Source organism: Podarcis erhardii (assembly GCF_964252035.2).
Source record: "Podarcis erhardii genome assembly, chromosome: 9".
In the NCBI taxonomy this organism is placed as follows: domain Eukaryota; kingdom Metazoa; phylum Chordata; class Lepidosauria; order Squamata; family Lacertidae; genus Podarcis; species Podarcis erhardii.
This window is the reverse complement of record NC_138512.1, coordinates 49,297,740-49,316,609: the sequence shown is the minus strand read 5'-3', so window position 1 is coordinate 49,316,609 and position 18,870 is coordinate 49,297,740. Positions and strand designations below refer to the sequence as shown.

At 39.4% G+C, this 18,870-nt stretch overlaps 1 protein-coding gene across 9 annotated transcripts; it reads left to right on the top strand.

Moving 5' to 3' along the window:
• The first annotated feature begins 85 nt into the window (after positions 1-85).
• ABHD18 (abhydrolase domain containing 18) lies at positions 86-18,597 on the top strand. Of its 9 annotated transcripts, none has more exons than XM_081876126.1 (14): positions 87-321; positions 1,424-1,473; positions 4,001-4,105; positions 4,503-4,587; positions 5,015-5,115; positions 5,637-5,715; positions 5,809-5,895; positions 8,026-8,051; positions 9,448-9,586; positions 10,456-10,545; positions 10,984-11,085; positions 15,010-15,382; positions 16,431-16,593; positions 17,794-18,597. In XM_081876126.1, exons 3-14 carry the CDS (start codon positions 4,014-4,016, stop codon positions 17,843-17,845), a joined length of 1,389 nt encoding a protein of 462 aa, XP_081732252.1. In that variant the 5' UTR covers positions 87-321; positions 1,424-1,473; positions 4,001-4,013; the 3' UTR covers positions 17,846-18,597. The 9 variants fall into 9 exon arrangements, with proteins under 9 accessions (XP_081732258.1, XP_081732252.1, XP_081732254.1 ...); XM_081876128.1 differs by having other exon boundaries at positions 1,421-1,473; XM_081876127.1 differs by having other exon boundaries at positions 87-413.
• The last annotated feature ends 273 nt before the right edge of the window (positions 18,598-18,870 follow it).

Genomic DNA, 18,870 nt, shown 5'->3' with positions numbered 1-18,870 from the left:
ACACCAGGCGCTTGTTGGTCACGTGAGAGGCGAGGCACTGATTGGTGTAAAGGCGGCTTACCCCGCCCCGCTCTCTTGCAGCTTCTCGCGCGGAGACAAGAGAGCGGGAAGAGGGAGGGAGTGACAGCGGCGACCTTCGAAGTTCTCCTCCGTTGCCCCGCCTCCCTCCCTCATTCCCTGTGGCGGGACGGTGAAACGGAGTCCCGGAGGCTGGTGGATGAGAGGAGAGGCTGGGAAAGGGGGAGAGGCTGGAGGACGAGGACGAAGAGGAAGGAAACATCCCGCTCGCCTCCCCCTTCTGCCGCTTCTTCAGAGTGGCGGGTGGGGAGAATTCGTTGGTTTTTTTTCCATTTTCTGCCTCCGCGCGGGCAGGACGTGCAGCCTGACGCGTCTCCTCGGGTGGCGGGACATGGGTAGGTCGTCGCCGTGGGGCGTAACGGAAAAGCCTGTGGGCTCCTGGCCGTCCTTGCCCAAGCTTGCTGGGAAGCGCCAGAAGACCTCCTGCACCTGCGCGGGGTCTTGTGGCACAAGTTGGGGCTGCACACCTTCTCCTCCGTGCCTTCATTTCTCGGGAGGAAGGGTAAATGTTATCCAAGGACCCCCGTTTCCACCCTCCCCCCCTTTTTTTTTTGGCAAAGTTTTGTTTCTGGGCTAGTCGGCAATCCAGTGCATCTTCCACACGGGAACCAGCTCCATTGAATGCCGTGATTTCGCTTCCCAGCACGTAGGTTCGGACGGTCCATCCCTGCCTGACCAACCGCGTTGTAATTTTATTTGTTGGCGGGTGGGGTTGAAGGCGCGTTTCAGGGACAAGCTCGCAGTTGAATCAATCACGAGCCCACGGCGCCCTTATCCATATGTGGGAAGCTTTTGTTTGCTTGCGAAGGTTATAACGACAGTCTAGAGTTCACCCGTTATGGTGAGAGGAAGGCCAACGAGAAAGGAACTTCGTTGAAGTGTGTGCATGCTGTATTTGCTTTGCCTTATATGTGTGTCTGTTTTCTAAAGCATTGCTCTCTCTACGGATCCAGTGGCTATTTTTTATTAAAGCACCAACGTTAGGAAGCCAGAACAAAATTCTGAAGGTCTGAAATATGCTGATTCTGGCAAATAAAAAAAAATTGATCTGCCTCCTTTGGGTGATACTATATTACCCTCTTTTTAAAAACTAGTGTGAGAGCCAGAGTAGTTCAGGGTATTGTAGCAGCACCCATAGTGAGTGAAGTAGCTCATAACTCTGGCCTCTTGGTGGTGGGGTAAGTATCTCTGTTTAGGGTTTATAGTGTCAAATAGAAGCTGTCCTCCAGATTTGTTTTATAAAAAGGTGCTGAGGAGGAATCTGAAGCCTTTCCTAGTAGCATATATACTCTTAATATTTTGAATTACATACAGAATTTGACTCATTCATACTTTGAACCAGCAGATATGAAGAGAGTTGCGGTTAAGAGAATTCTGGACTGACAAGGTTGACAGGTATGAACAACTTCTGGTTGAGAACCTTAATAGGTGTATGTTTTTAGTGTGTGGGTGTTGTATGAAAGTGTGGTATGAAAACATTTGTTTCCTTTTTATTCATAAATTACATGGCTGGTTTTGTTGTTTTCAGGGTTGTCATACATTTCGCAGTGTAGATTGCCAGTGATTTTTTGTAGGGGGAAAATGGTGTCAACTTTTTCTTTTTGTATATTGCAAAGATATTGCGCCCAAACCACGACTAAGACAGTCCTATGCACAGTTAGCTGGGAGTAAGCCACATTATATTAAACGATTTATTTATTAGTGGACATGAATAGGATTGCACTGTAAATCACATTCCTGATGTTATAATACTGCTGTGTTATTTATGGCCCACTAATTATAGTTTTATTATTTCTGTTTTTTCCTGTTCTCATTTTGATTCCAAATTTCAATGTGTTTGTTTGAGGACAGTGTTTTTGAGGCCAAGGTCGTTGCTACAAATATTTCACACACTTTGGGATTAGTAAAAGCTGGTAGATTAAGTTTGGCAACATATTATCTTCTCAACATACTAACCTTGTATGCTATTATTGTGAAACTTTACTTTAGAAATGAAGCATAACTGCAATCATGTTTTTACGCTCTGGAAAAATGCTACCTTATACCAAATATCAAGGTTAATCTGACATTACCAAAAGTTGGGAGGGGGTCATTTGCTAGGCTAACCATCTTGTGTTTCCTTGGGTTTTGCTGTTTGGAGTGTGTCCTTGTGTGAATGAAAAATATCTAGCTTTTGCAGTAATCAAAGTATATTTTGAGCAGAATGTTGTATGTTTGAAAGATCTTACGTAGATTCTAGACTTAAAGCACTTCAGCTCCTTGTTAATTTTTCATCCTGTGTTGTAATTGTTGGAAAAAATAGCAACAAAGAACCTTAGCTATCAAATTCCTGACATTGTTCTTGAAGAGTGAGATAGAAATATGATTCTATTGATTTCTTTCCAGAAAAAAAACTCAGTAGTAAATGAAAAGACGAAATAGCAGTGGTGAAATATTAACTAAGCAATTACATTATGTCAAAGGATAAGGCAGGTTGCTTTTGTTTGCTTTACTTGATAAGCAGTAGATGACCACAGCAATGATACTGAAATGATTCTGTTTCTTTAGATGTACATTGCAAAATTTAATACTTTGACCTAGAGCTATCTTACAAAAGTCACATCTTCTATTACCTTAGAGTTTACTTTGGAAAGCATTCTAAAAGATCTCATTTTGGTGATTCAGAAGCAACCTAGTTTTGGGATGCCTACCAATAAAAATATATTCTTGCAACCATTATATTATGTATGAATTTTAAGAGATTGAAAAGAGTGTGCATGTTTTAAAATGAAGTTGAAAACAATGGGAAAGTTCATTCAGTTATTGCAACATTTACAAAACTGAAAGATTTACCAAAAAAAAATTGGGAACCAAGCACCTTTCCCTTCACTCAAACTAATGCATGTAAATTGAGCTCTCTTTGTAAACTCCTTACAGCTCTTTTCATTGTTACAAGGTGCACATTCTTTTCCAGCTACAACAGTTTGTACTCTTGGGATTTTTCCAACATCTTTATCCACTAGGATTCAGTTCCTAAAATTAGGTGGCTCTGTACTCTGTGGTATGTTGCTTATGCCACAGCAAGTATTGCTCTGTTTAAACAGCTGTGTCCTCCGCATTGGTCTAGGCACCCTTATAATTTACCCATCTGCAATACAAAATAATTTAACATGTAGAAGGTTTCTTTTCAATATCTGTGCAGTGTGAACAGCTGTGCAAGTAATAGGCTGTTTCAGTGTGTTTTACGTTTTAAAAAGTTTTCATTCTTCTGTTCAGATTGGTTCCTACTCCTGAGTGGGAGATTATCAGCCAAACCTAACCACTGCATATTCTTGCTAGTTAACATGAGAGGGGCTAACACCACAGACCATAGAAAATGTAATTGGTAGAGAGGGCTCTGTGTATTGTCACCTCCCCTCTTCTCCTGGGAGGGAAGAAATGTATAGTACTTCCTATTGCGCTCTCTCTCTTCCTTTGATCAGCATTGGATGTGGACATGCCTCCACTTGCTCCAGCTTTAGGCATGTGCCTGAAGCTGATTATACTATCAATATAAGTATTTTGCCTACATAGCTTTTCCCATTTGTAAAAGAAAACAAACTGGATTAATAGAATGTATTTTTTCCTTCACTGATATTTGCTGTTGTGGCAGAATTGCAACAAATTGTTGACAGGCAGCTTATTAAAGGTGCATCAAATCAAGTGCTAAATAAATTCTACTTCCTTAGTCATTTTCTTAAAGCAAGTACAGGGGTTCTCTTTAACAAAGATTAATGTGCCAGTTTCAAGCATGTTTTTGAAAGTTATATTGCACAATTTCTGTGTGTTTATAACTAGCGTTTGCTTTCATTGGAAATAAGAGTTGTACTTTTATAGTTACTAAGTAAGAAACAACAGTACTTTTCACCAGTATGTTAAACAGCTCTCTCTGCTCTTTTTCTAGATGTGTTTTGCTAATGGGTGTGAGTAAACTAGATGTCTTATACAGGCGCCTACTTCTCACTAAGCTTTTTATTCAAGGATGGGGAAGACCAGAAGACTTGAAAAGGTAGTTATGCTCACTCATGCTTATTTCCAGATTGGTGTACATGCTCTGTTTTTAAATTTCAAAAAATAGTACCCCCAAAGCTTATATTCTGAGTGCACACTGAAAGCTTAAAACCGTTTTCTTATACTGTATGAAGGAAAAGTTAGAAAAGCATATGTCTCAAATTGAAGGGTAATACTTGTGTTAATACATGTTTAAATTTGAATACTGGTGTCACATTAAAAATAAAGAATACTTGTGCAGGAGTTATTAATGTTAACATTGGATATTATAGCATCCTGGGTAGGGGTGGAATTAAAGATCATTCAGGCCAAACAGAGACAAAATTATAAAACACATGTTTGTGTCTTTTATGTAGTAATAGCTGAAACTTAACACTATTTTTTGTCATTAACAGAATATTTGCATTCAGAAAGATGATTGGAAACAGAGAAAAATGTCAAAATCTGGTTTCAAGAGACTATCCAGTGCACATCAACAAGGTACTAAGTTGCATTTATTTTTTAAGTAGTTTAAGAGTCTCTGCAGATTTGCAATCCTGATTATGAAAAAGGATAAACATTTGTTCAAAGGGGAGGTATCATTTGTTGAGTTGAAGTATATCTATAGAAAGGAACCTATGCTTGGTAATCTGCAGGTTGCTAGAATTCACTAGATATTAGAGGAAGGGCTGTAGCTCAGAGGTAGACCATCTGCCTTGTGTGCAGAAAATCCTTGTTTCAATCTCCAGCACCTTCAGATAGGGTGCAGATATATTCCCTGCCTGGAGAGTTGCTGTTAGTCAGTGTAGATGATACCGAGCTAGATAGACCAGTGGTCTGACATTGTATAAGGCAGCTTCCTCTGTCCCACCAAATGTACTTGTTAATGTTTGACAGCTTCAGTAAGAATGCAATGTTGTTACTGTAGGTTGAAGAACAATCAGACTGTAAGATCCTTGATGGACAGTTCATTTCCCCCTTGGCTCATTATGTTCCAGATATCATGCCACCAGAATCCATCACAGCAAGGTAAGGACAGGCACCTAACGTAAGTTATGAAATTACAGAGAGTGAGATGAGACGAAATGCTGATGAAAAGGTGACACATACGTGTGTTAATTTTGAATAAGGATAGGTTTGCATGTTGGCTAGGGCTTTGTCTGCACTGAGTGCCACTGGGAACAGCTCCTTACCTTATGTGCTGAGAGCTCCTCTTCAAATTTTTGTCCCAGTAAGTATAATACTACGATTAAAAAGGTCCTAACTAAACTTCTGCATGCCTTAAGGGACATTTTAGATCCCGTACAATGTTTCCCCCCCCCCATACACATGTGCCAGTTATTCTGGATTAGCATTTGATTGGAGAAATGCCATATATGATGGCTAGCAGCAGTAGCTGGAAAACATTTTCTGCAATCATGCTTATTACTTAAGAGGGGGGAAATGCATTACTAGTCCTTGATGTAAAACTTTGTGTGATATTAGTTGCTAGTCTGTTAACTTTATTTCATGTAGGCATAGTTTTTAAATGATTGCTTTCTATTTGATAGGTTTCAGTTTTTAGTACCCAAGCTATGGAACAGCAAATACAGACCAGTGTGCATTCATTTGGCAGGCACTGGCGACCATGTAAGCATACAACATTACTCCATTAATGCTTTTTAAAAAACCTGTTACACTTGTTCTATTTAATTTAATCTTATTAAACTTTTGTCTCTTTAGTACTTTTGGAGACGACGCACGTTAATGGCCCGTCCAATGATCAAAGAGGCCTGCATGGCTTCACTGTTGTTAGAAAACCCTTATTATATCCTTTATATTAAGCAAAATGTATCTGTGAAGCACAGATCTAGAGAGGAAAGATGCTGCTGCCTAGTCATGTGTTTAGTTCCAACACTAATATAGTGAATGGAGATGTCAAATATGTCAAATCATATGAAATGTAAACCATTTATATGTTTCCTGTATAGATTAGTAGCTTAGAAATTGACAAAACTATAGTAAATGACCTGTAAGTGACCTAATGATTACAGTGGTGCCTCGCAAGACGAACGCCTCGCAAGACGAAAAACCCGCTAGACGAAAGGGTTTTCCGTTTTGGAGGCGCTTCGCAAAACGAATTTCCCTATGGGCTTCCTTCGCAAGACGAAAGCCCATAGGGAAATCTCCGGGACAGCGGGGAAGCGCAGCGCGTCTTCCCCACTGTCCTCGGACCTCCTCCAAAGGCTGGCGGTGGGGCGGAGAGACCTCCTCCCGCCGCCAGCCTTGGGGTGGCTGCTCCGACCTTCTCCCTGCGCCAGCCTTCGGATGGCTGTCCTGAAGACTTGCGGTGGAAGGAGGGTTTTCCTACTCACTGCCAACTTTCAGAATGCTGTTCTGAATGTTGGCGTGGGGAGGAAAAACCCTCCTCCCACCGCAAGCCCCGGGAACAGAGGAGAAGCGCTGCGCGCCTTCCCCTCTGTTCCCGTATCTGTCCTGAAGGCTTGCGGTGGGGAGAAAAGCCCTTCTCTGCACCGCCAGCCTGGCAAGCGGTCTCCATAGGAACGCATTAATTGATTTTCAATGCATTCCTATGGGAAACTGTGCTTCGCAAGATGAAAAACTCGCTAGACGAAAAAACTCGCGGAACGAATTAATTTCGTCTTGCGAGGCACCACTGTATACTTAAGTATGTGTCGTTCTGCTTGAAAAGAAATCATATATTCTGTGGATATTTTGCAACTCTTAAATCTCCAAAAGCATAAATAACTCAAATTAATGTTGTGTGTATGTAATCACATATAAAGTAAAACTATATGCAAATAGACTCCAGGGCATCATTATCTAAAATTACACACATTTTAAATGCAGCTTGGGGAGGGCATGAGGACCATTTAAAGAAAAAATAATAGGAAAAGAATGCATTGCCCCACTTGATTGCCATGTTTGCATTTGACTTGTCACAATTAAGAGATTCAGTTTCCAAATTACCAACCAGCAGTCTTTCATAAAATATTAGTTTTCTGTCTCCCTGTTTGAAGCCACTGCATTAATTTATCTATAAATAAATCTGAGGGGTTTTTTAATCCAATCCTCTTCTGTTGGCATTTTGATAAGACAAAAATGGAAATCTGTCACCAATTGGGCAGCTGTTAACAAATTCTGAATTACTTTCTTATAGAGATAATATATTTATCCCAAGATGTAGCCCAAGAGGACAAAAACTTAATTCACATATTATAATTTTCTTAATACTAGTTGGCAGCAATTAAACATTCAGAATGTTTGTGTGGAACGTGTCTGGATCATGGCCATTGTTCTAAGCAATGTTACTGAAATTCCTAATAAAACAGTAAGACAAGTCATTCAGTGATTGAAATGTTACGTATGTGTGAACTCAAATCTCCCATGTCTAACATGATGCATGAGCTCACATTAAAGGTAAAGGTAAAGGGACCCCTGACCATTAGGTCCAGTCGTGATCGACTCTGGGGTTGCGGCGCTTATCTAGCTTTATTGGTCGACGGAGCCGACGTACAGCTTCCGGGTCATGTGGCCAGCATGACTAAGCCACTTCTGGCGAACCAGAGCAGCGCACTGAAACGCCGTTTACCTATTCATCTACTTGCACTTTGACGTGCTTTCAAAATGCTAGGTTGGCAGGAGCAGGGACCGAGCAACGGGAGCTCACCCTGTCACAGGGATTCAAACCACCGACCTTCTGATCGGCAAGTTCTAGGCTCTATGGTTTAACCCACAGCACCACCCACGTCCCTCACATTACCTCCTGTTTAATTGTTAAATTGCAAGCCTAAACCCACACAGTTAAAATAACTTTTATTTTAGTGTGCACATTTATTTTTTTAAAAAAAACCTTTAAATATAAATTGTAATGAAAATGTTGAGACTCAAAAGGTGTACACATTTCCATATTAATTTCTTTGACTCTTATCTGTACATGGATGCAGAAAACCCAAGGATCAGTTGTAAGTATTAGCAATGTACTGTATTCTGTGATACATTTAGGAAATAGATATACTGCTTAAAATTTACAAGTTATATCTTATTTCTGATGTATCGTGTTTATTTGACTTTATTCCTTTTTGCGAGAAACTCATTTTAAGCCACAATGGTCAATAATACAAATAGGAATATTGCATTCTGCCACTTTAGGGGGCTACATAACCTTTTAAAGTTGCTACCTTCTGCATACCTTGAATGTGAGACCTTTTTGGTAACTGTGTTAATGCTGAATGTCTTCAAATCCTTTATATAAGCTATTTCTAGAAATAACCTTGTTCCAAGTATGCAGCAACTTGGTGTTGCAAGATGTTCAAATGTATGAAAACTAGGTCATTTCATAGACTGCCAATCGCTGTAAATAAATTTCACAGTGAAGGCTTTATGTGGCTGTAGCATTTCACTTGTTTCTTTTGCCAACCATTTTGAGTGAATAGTGGCAGCTTTCCCCAACTGAGAAGGGGAGGATAATACATTCCTCATCCCTGCATTCTTCCCTTCTGTTTCCCCAAATTAGCAAAGTGCTCTGAACAAGCATAGCACGATGGATTCTAACCAGGCACCAGAGCTATCCATCGTAAAGTTAAATTGTTGCATTATACAGTAATTGTAATACTGCATAGCAGACAAAACTGCTGTACAGTGGTACCTCGGGTTCAATACGCTTCAGGTTACAGACTCCGCTAACCCAGAAATAGTACCTCGGGTTAAGAACTTTGCTTCAGGATGAGAACAGAAATCGTGCTCCGGCGGCACGACAGCAGCGGGAGGCCCCATTAGCTAAAGTGGTACTTCAGGTTAAGAACAGTTTCAGGTTAAGAACGGACCTCTGGAACGAATTAAGTACTTAACCTGAGGTACCACTGTATAGCTACTTGGAAAATAAATCCTGTAACTTCAATGCAGGTATCTCTGCAAAACAAATTTTAATATTTTAATGTTTTAATGTTTAATGTTTAATGTTTAATATTGTAGCACATTTGAAATTCTGGCCTTAATAGTAATTGTAGATGGATGGATAAGTTGCACAGAGTCCACAGCTTTTCATCTGGCAGTATCAATATTTTGAGGCCTTTTTGTCATAAAGCAACTTTATAAGAAAATATTTTACTTTATTGGCCAAAATCCACTGCTGGCAGTTTTGTATGGATTGTGCTCCTGTTAACTCTAGTTCAGATAGCTATATAGTTGGGTCCAGTTCGTCCAGGCAGCAGCTACTAGGTTTAAATATAATCATAACCTTGCCTCAAATTAAATGAGAGTTTTCATGAGGACAGTGATCTGAATTGTAGAAGATATGATTATAGGTACATTTGTTAATATATATATGTAAAGTTTGCCTTTCTTTTCTTGGGAGAAAAGAAGATCATGTCTGAAAAATGTCTCTGACCTGTTTGTCATGGGAGGAGCTCTTGTGCTAGAATCAGCTGTTCTTCTGCACTGGTTAGAAAGAGAAGGCTATGGACCCCTTGGAATGACAGGAATATCCATGGGAGGACATGTAAGAACCTTTATTTGAAAAATAATAAATCACTTGAAGCTTACATATGTCTATCATTAGCTGGTTTTAAGTGTTGTAAAATAAGTTACAATATAAGTGAGTTATCTAAATCACATGACATAGACATGAAAAATGGGATGCGCAGATATGGAAATAGCCTTACATTTTCATATTCCATTAGATTGAATACTGAATATAGTTAGATCAAATTCTTATTAAATTTCAAGTTTATGTCCAGGTACAAATCCCAGGTACAAACCCATGAAACATATGAAGTATTGTTGGCCTATCACTTACCTTAGACAAGTCTATCTCAGCAAGTCTGTTGTGAAGAGTAAATGAGAACCTTACTTATGTTACTCAGAGATTCTTGAAAAAAGAACCCCAGGATTTGTATTAAAGAGAAGGATTCCTTCGAACAAGGATCTGTATTGGATGCATACATAATAATTAAAATTATGAAATGCTTTTCAAAATCTTTTAGATGATTATTTATATAAATGCCATTTAAGTTTGTTGTGAATAAAATCTGGAAGGGGAAAGAACTGGGAAGGGTTTTTTTGTATTCTAAAATATGTTGAGGGATGAAAGCTATTTCTCTCAGGTAGTAATTTCATTTTACTTGTGCTTATGAAAGCAAAATAAGTCTGTCGCTCCCTAAGGAATTATGACACCGTGCTGTATAATTTATTTCAATTTGCAGTAAATGCATTGTGTGTGTAAAGAAAACAGATAAAGATTTACGTTAAAGGATTTTGGAAGAAAAATACTGAGGTGACTAATAAAATATAAATCACAGGCGCTATTCATCTTCAGTGACAAGCAGTATGTAATCTGAAAAAAATATTGTATTGTCTTCTATTTGACAGATGGCATCATTAGCAGTGTCAAACTGGCCTAAACCATTGCCACTAGTTCCTTGTCTCTCCTGGTCTACAGCCTCTGGTGTTTTTACTACGGTAATCTATTTGCAGTGTACAATGCCAACAAGCGGGAAACTAAAAGGCTTCAAAGCCCTAATATTAATCAGGTTTGATTTATTGTTGGGATATTTCATAGTAGAAATACTTTGTGTTCTTGGGGTTAGGGTAGAGTTACCAAATTTTGAATTGAGGAGGAACTTTTTTTAAAATAGTTATTCCATCTCTCAGTACCTCCGCAAACACTCCATTTTTAAAATGCTTCAAGAGGCATGAAAGGCAGCTGAGTGAAACATGCAAACCTAAAGCTTCTATGGTTCTATGATCCTTGTCCTTGTTTGTAGATGTGCCCAGAGATGTTTTCACAGCTCATGGGGAAACTTTGCTAAAATGATATAAATTACAATTATTTATAATTGTCTTTAGAATAAGAGTTCATAATGCCTTGTCACTGCTTTATAATGTCTTTAATTTCAGGGTGTACTGAGCAAGGCAGTGAACTGGAGACAGCTTGAGAAACAGTATTATTCAGAGAGTGTTTATGAAGAAGAGATCATTCAAATGCTTGAATATTGTGGAGTAGGTATAATTATATTTTTCATACTAAATATTAGCTGCACAGTTTGACCATTGAAAACATGTCACAGTGCTCAAGCATTTCAGCAAAAACATTAGATATAAAACTATAGGATTTGTTATACATATATTCTTGTAAAAAGATGCATTGACATTGTTTTTTTTAAAAAATGCATTACCCTTCTACTCTTTATTATTTTTACACTGGTGAATGGTGGATTGTGAGAGAGCTTGTCAAACTACAGTATGTAATTAGGAAGGAGCATTTTCATCGTATGACTAGAACCAACCAGAGCATTTAACCAGAAAATTAAATTTTTGGATTGCTTTTGTAAAAAAAATACTGCATCTCCTCTTACATTTTGTATGTTGGTTGCTAAATGGCTCCCATGTTTGTTACATGTTCACCAAAATTTAGTAAACAGCATAGCTGTTCATAGATGCTTAGAAATTATAACTAGGGATTATTTCTTGTTATCAGGTTATTGAAACATTAACGTAAGGATCCGTAGATAGAATATCAGATGCTGTCTTTTCAGTAGGAAAGTGTAATGGGCCACCTGTCTCATTTCTCTTCAATAATTATTATTATTATTATTATTATTATTATTATTATTATTTATTATTTAGGGACATGGGTGGCGCTGTGGTCTAAACCACTGAGCCTAGGGCTTGCCGATCGAAAGGTTGGCGGTTCGAATCCCCGCGACGGGGTGAGCTCCCGTTGTTCAGTCCCGGCTCCTACCCACCTAGCAGTTCGAAAGCACATCAAAGTGCAAGTAGATAAATAGGTACCACTGTCTGCGGACAAACGTCGACTCCCTCGGCCTATAGATTGAGATAAGTGCACAACCCCAGAGTCATCCACGACTGGAACTAATGGTCATTTACCTTTATTATTTATACCCCACTCATCTGGCTGGGTTTCCCTAGCCACTCTGGGCGGCTTCCAGCTGAATATTAAAAACACAGTAAAGCATCAAACATTAAAAACTTGCCTAAACAGGGCCGCCTTCAGATGTCTTTTAAAAGTAAGATACAGTAGTTGCCTATTGCCTTGACACCTGCTAGGAAGGCGTTCCACAGGGCAGACTCCACTAACGAGAAGGCCCTTCCTGGTTCCGTGTAACCTCACTTCTCACAGTGAGGGAACCGCCAGAAGGCCCTCGGTGCTGAACCTCAGTGTCCGGGCTGAACAATGGGGGTGGAGACGCTCCTTCAGGTATACAGTAGTACCTTGGTTTGCAACTGCTTTGGATTGCAACTGTTTTGGATTACAACCACGTCAAACCTGGAAGTGTGTGTCCCTTTTTTTGGATTACAACCAATTTTGGGGGGGAGGCCACATTGGCGAAAGCGTTCCTTGGGTTACAACCTGTTTTGGTTTACAACCAGACCTCCGGAATGGATTATGGTTGTAAACCAAGGTACCACTGTACAGGACCGAGGCTGTTTAGTTTTCCTGACAGTGGCCAGATGTTGGGGGTTTTTTAAGACCGCTGTTGCAGAATGTGGAGGAGGGCTGCTGCTGCTTCTTTGGCGATAACTCATAGCCGAGTAAGATTGTCCTCCGTGAACACAGTATTAATGGTGTGTCCCTAGGTGACTCTAGGAGGCCAATTTTGGATCCACACGTCCTTTTACAGTGGGTACATGGGTTTCTGGATGGGAGTTGATCATTGTGAGGGTTTGACAAACGTGCCTTCCTCTTCGCTTGTTTCTTCCTTTCATCCTCAGTCTGAGTATCTTCAAAGTCCATGACACCTTTGGTAAAGGCTGTTCTCCAATTGGAGCGCTTGCAGGCCAGTGTTTCCCAATTCTCAGTGTTTATACTGCATTTTGTTAAATTTGCCTTGAAAGAGTCTTTAAACCTCTTTGGTGAACCACCAACATTACGCTTTTCATTTTTAAGTTTGGAATAGAGTAGTTGCTTTGGAAGACTATAATCAGGCATCCGCACAAATGACCAGTCCAACGAAGTTGATGTTGAAGAATCATTGCTTCAACACTGGCGATCTTTGCTTCTTTCTTACAGTACACTGACATTAGTTTGCTTCCCAAGTGATATGTAAAATTTTTCAGAGACTCTTTTGAGGATTTGGAGATAGTGTTTATAAGTGGTGCATGTTTCACAAGCGTACAGTAAGATTGGTAGTACAATAGCTCTGTAAACAAGCATTTTGGTTTCCCTGCAAATGTCCTGGTCCTCAAACACTCTGCACTTCAGTTGAGAGAAAACTGCACTCACAGAGCTCAGGTGATGCTGGATTTCGGCATCAATGTCTGCCCTTGTGGAAAAATAACTGCCCAGGTAGGAAAAATAGTCAACATTTTCCAACATTACACCGTGCTTGTTGGTGCAACACTTGGGTTTTTTGGATGTTGAGCGATAGGCCAAGCTTTTCATAAGCTTCAAAGATATTTAGGGTGGTTTGGAGGTCATCCTCTGAGTTTGCACACACTACGTCGTCATCAGCATATTGAAGCTCTATGACGGAAGTTATAGTAACCATCCTCTTTGCTTTCAGCCTAACTTAAGAGTTTTCCATCTGTTCAATATATGATTTCTACCCCAGTGGGGAGTCTCCCTTTGACAATGCTCCTTGCACTCCTGGCTCTATCCCTTTTAGTTAGGAAATAATTATAGGAGGACTTGGAGAAATGTGGCAGTGGCAGAAGAAGGGTTCTTTATTCTCCTACTCACCTGCGCAGTCTTTCCCAGCTGTTTCATATTTTGCATAGGAAACAAAAAAGCAATGACTAGATGTGCTAGGAGGCCACTAATGGAAGATGCCGAGCTGTTGCCACATCAAGTGACTGCTGGTAAAACTATTGCCTGGAATTTCTGAAGATGATGGAGAATAGAAAACTTGGGTTTTTTGGTGTTTCCAATGCTAGTTATTTGTAATGAGCTTCTAAAATATTGGGACTAAAATATCCTCCTCCTAGTAAGAAAATTATAAATCAGTGGGAAAGCATCTTGTTCTCTAGGAACATTTATTCTATGTTAAGCAGAACTGTGAACTGCGTATCTTGCATATTCCTTTACTCTTTCTGGTGGAGTTGGTACTGTATGCATTGCAAGTACTCAACATTAGGTAACAGAATACACACAACAGCCTATATTGTTGTAAACTGCTTGGACTTTTTTTTAAAAAAACAATCAAGTGTTATATAACTTTTGTGAAATAGATACTTTGAGAAAGCCTAGTATAGAATGAGGATGATTTAATCATTTATGATGGGGAGAGGACACTATGTTGAGATTTCTGCCTTTCTCTCTAAGGATGCTTGTGGATGTGCTTGCATTTGCACAGATTTCAAATTTCTGAAAATAAATTCCACCCCACCCACCCCAGATACAGTTAAATTAAAAGTTGTTAACATAGGGGTGCATTCATAAGCAGTTTCATACAAGCCAGAGGTTGGGATATGTCACTTTAGTCTTTTCTATGTTTACATAGTTTAAGTGACTCACATTCGAAATTAAATTGTTCTCAAGATTCAACACTGTCAATTGTATCTTATATAATATAACAGATATTTGGTGTTGTAGTCACCATATATTTGGGAAGTGTCTTGAGTTAAAATATAAACACTGCCATATTCTTTTAGAGCAGCAGTCACCAACCGTGCCCTCCAGATGTTGCTGGACTTCAGCTTCCATCATCCCTGACTTACTAGCTTTCTAAGTAAAGTTCATGGCAATTGGGAGTCCCACCGGCATCCAGAACCCACTACATTAGATACCCCTGGATTAGAGTAATGGAACATCTAGCTCATTCAAGAGAGCAAATTATAGAAGTTGCCACATACTAACCCCCCCCCCCCCGAGCAAATATTTTAGGGTTACCAGAGTAACTGATACCTTACAGGATATCTACCTAATATTCAAAGTGTCTTAATTGAATAGATATTTTTGTTTAGACAGATTCATTCAAGATGGGACAAGACTTTGTTAAAAATTCTCCTGGCAGTGTGGACAGTTTAAGCAATCTGGATCTGCATTCCGGTATGCTGAACCTGGATACCAGAAGCAAAGTTCTATCTTCGGAAGCTGGTCACTGCATTAGCAGTAGCAGAACTCCTCTAAGTGCCTCAGCGGAAGGACTGTTAGTGCAAGAGACGTCAAAAATGCAGTGCATAAACCAGACGTTTTCAACCAGCAGCAGTAGCAATAAGGATTTTACCAGTAATCAGAAGCATCTGATAAGTGGAAAAAGGGACAGTTTACAAAGAGAATCTTTAAGATTCATGAAAGGGGTGATGGACGAATGTACTCATGTAGCTAATTTTTCAGGTACATGTTATTTTAATACAGTTTTGAAATTCTTCTTTTTGCTGCCCTCTGCCTATTTCTACCCTGTTAAGTAATAATTCTGTTTTTTATGTTTTCTTTCTCCAAATTTTCATTTCTGCATTACTAAGTAATCTCTGAGCACATAAAGCGTTTAAACCTGATTCCCCCCCCCCTTCTTCTTTATATCCAGTGGTGTCTAGTTTGTCTCATAGGACTAGAAATGTAGCTTATATCGTAAGTTGCATAGTCTGTGGAGTTATTTGAAGCCTCACATGATCACTAACAGCATAATTCTCTGGTCTGCGCAAGGCAAAAAGCAGATAGGGTTGAACACAGCCGTTGCCTCATTGTAAATTATGGTGACCTGGTGGAACAGCAGCTAGATCAATACCTATCAACATGCAAAGCTTTGTGTGAGCAGAGAAGGTATAGTAGTGGCTAGTGACATAAATATAAGTGGGACTAGGGCTCCTTGTTCTGCAAGGCGAGGACCAAAAAATATTGAAATGAAAAAATTGAGCACCAGGGCCAATTATTCTCAACAAAGCCCAGCAGAAAAACAAAATGCAATACTGTGCCATAGACCATGCAACATGTTGAAATGATAGGGCATGGCCATAGACAATACCCCACTACCCCATGTGTCTATGAACCAAAAAGACACAGGGAAGGAGGCCACAAGGTCAACATGAGACCACTGCAGATCACAAGATGATGCTAACATACTAGAGCAGGTTATTAGGCTATAAGGTGGTTCTTCAGCAGGATCAAGAAAGCTGGTTTCATAGTCACAACCTATTGTATATGGACTAATTTTCCTTTGCTGTTCTTTCCCATTCTTGTGTAATCTAACATAAGCTACTGACAGTGTTGCTTCAGCAGTAAAAAATAACTAAGGCTGCATTAAATAGTTCCCATTTGCTGAAGACATGATTGTGAATTGTGGATTCCCATGCAATTACCTTGTAATTTTAACCTTTCTGTAACATTATCTTCCGAACTAAAGATAGCATATTTAGCTTTAAAGAGCTTTGTTCCTTGTTCTCAGTTCCAGTTGATCCAACACTGATCATAGTAGTTCAAGCCAAGGAGGATGCTTATATTCCAAGAACTGGTGTACGTAGCCTTCAAGAAATATGGCCCGGATGTGAAATCAGATACTTGGAAGGAGGTCATGTTAGTGCATACCTCTTCAAACAAGGATTGTTCAGGTGAGGCGTTGATTAAGCAATGAAAATCAAACAAAGCTTTTATACTCTACTACTACTGCATCTCTTAAGTGATAAGTATACATATTTTGTTGTGGCAGTCTAAAAGTTGCCTGCATTCAACAGATTTAGGCCACTTCAAAGCTAGTAGTTAAGTCATGGTTTTGTGCTATGTGAACAAGCTGAATTGAGTCTTGGGCTTATGGTCTCCCGTCTCCTCAGTTTGAGCCAGGCTTGTTTTAACAAACCATAGTTTAAAATAACTATAGAGTTTCACCTAGCTTGGATGTAGTCTGAAACAGGAACCAGGTTGTTACAACAGTGAAGTGGTGGTGTATAAACCTAGGTTCTCTTCTCATTTAGTGCTAAATGACAGCATTACATCTGAAATGAGCTTTATTTCCTACTCAGTTCTGTTTTATATTTCAGTTGTTGTATTTGTTACCCCTAAATTGTGGATTTCTGAGATTTGTGGCTTTGTTTATAATTGGCAGGAAGTGCCCAGCATTGCCCAGGAATTTTTAGAAACACTTTTGTGTGTGTGTAATGGATAGTGTAATCTGTGAGTTTTGACTCATGACACTCAAAATTAGGTGAAGTCACACCAGGTCAAGTTTGGTCCATCAACTTGAATTAAAATTATGTCCATTGTTCAAATGTCAATGAAGACTGCTGCACTCCCCCCGCCCCCCGGATCTGGAACCCTCATGCTGGGTTTGGTGATGATTTATTGAGAGGCAGCCAAATCTATGCCAAAAAATTTCCGAAGTCCTATATTGCTCTGCTAAATTGAATCAAAATGTCACCTAGCATTCAAACATTGCTGAAGACAGCTGCCCCCACCAACTGCCCTCATGCCAAGTTAGGCAACAGTTATTTCAAGTGGTGGCTGAAGATATGCAAAAAAACGGACATAGTCATGGCAAAGTTGTGTTTTTTCCCACCATTTTTACTTTAAACTGGCATGCTGCATTCAAACATCAATGTAGGCCACCACCCCAGCTCAGGAACCCTAAAATTTGGCAACTATATCTCAAGAAGTATCCGAATGCTGAAAACAGACAAATGGACATTTTTCTAAAATGTATAGTAGAAGCAGGTGCTAAAATCTTTTGTTAGATCGCTGTGCTGCATCTGGACAAAAAAATATTGTAAATTATTAGTGTACCTTCATTAATGTTGTTAATCTTCTCTTTCTCTTAGACAAGCTATATATGATGCCTTTGAACGCTTTCTCCAGAAATACGCTGTATAGCTCTGTCCTTTGGAGCCGCTCTATATAGACTTGTTCTGAGCTCTTTTTTACATGGATCCTCATGTTGACTTCATGTGGAGAACAAGTCAGACATAAGTTCAGTTAAGTCACCAACTGGACGGTAAATTGAACTTGGCGTTATATCAGAATGAAATCAACCAATTTCAAACTTGCACCAGTCATGCCAATGACAATTTTAGCACAATTTCTTAATACAGGTAATGTCTGTCTAAAGAATAGGCTGATTTTTAAGACTATTGTTATTTCGAGAGTACACTCATCCTTTGAAGAGAGACCAATACAGGCTGCTTAAATTTGGTTTATGTAAATTTTAGCATAAGTTTCACACCCCAGGTTGTCACTAGGACTAGGAATTCAAAAATTATTTCAGGGAGACCAACTAGACTCTCAATAATGAGCTCAACTTGAAAAGTTTATTCATAATAAAAATTATTAAGATGGCCTATACAGACTCTGGGGAGTAGGCAGCTACAAACCCCCACAATCTTCAGTGTTCCCTGGCCGTATTTCAACTTCAGTTGGAAGAACAAAGTTTGCACATTACTTTCCTGCACCTCATAATTGCTTCTTTAAAACTATTTGTCCACCTTTAATCATTCAAAGCAGCATGCTAGGTGTGCTCTTATTTTAAAATGGAGGGAGGAGGTGCTTACTTCTGTTGAGGAATCATAAAATGTTAATTGACTGAATTGTTACACCTGAAATGAAAATAAAGTGTGAATCCTTCTGTATATGTTGCATGTTTAATGTTGGTTTTCTTACAAACTATTTTGCATCATGCTGCAGTAAAGAGGGATTAACTTCATTTGGATCCAACCCAATATTGTAGTTAATTCCTCTTTAGTTCCATTGAAATCAATGGGACAAGTTAATCAAGACTAAGTTAACTCTCAATATTTTTAATGGGATGAAAGTAACCATCTTCATTTGGATCCAATCCTTACAATCCCAGCATTCCCCATGCTGCCTCCCACACAGTTCCAGAAGGTCCTCCAACACTCCAG

Excerpts from the sequence above, each read along its gene's own strand:
- ABHD18 (XM_081876126.1), top strand. The coding sequence starts at position 4,014 with ATGGGTGTGAGTAAACTAGATGTCTTATACAGGCGCCTACTTCTCACT. Across the intron at positions 4,106-4,502 it reads AGACCAGAAGACTTGAAAAG|AATATTTGCATTCAGAAAGA; the intron begins GTAGTTATGCTC and ends TGTCATTAACAG. Across the intron at positions 9,587-10,455 it reads GAATATCCATGGGAGGACAT|ATGGCATCATTAGCAGTGTC; the intron begins GTAAGAACCTTT and ends TCTATTTGACAG.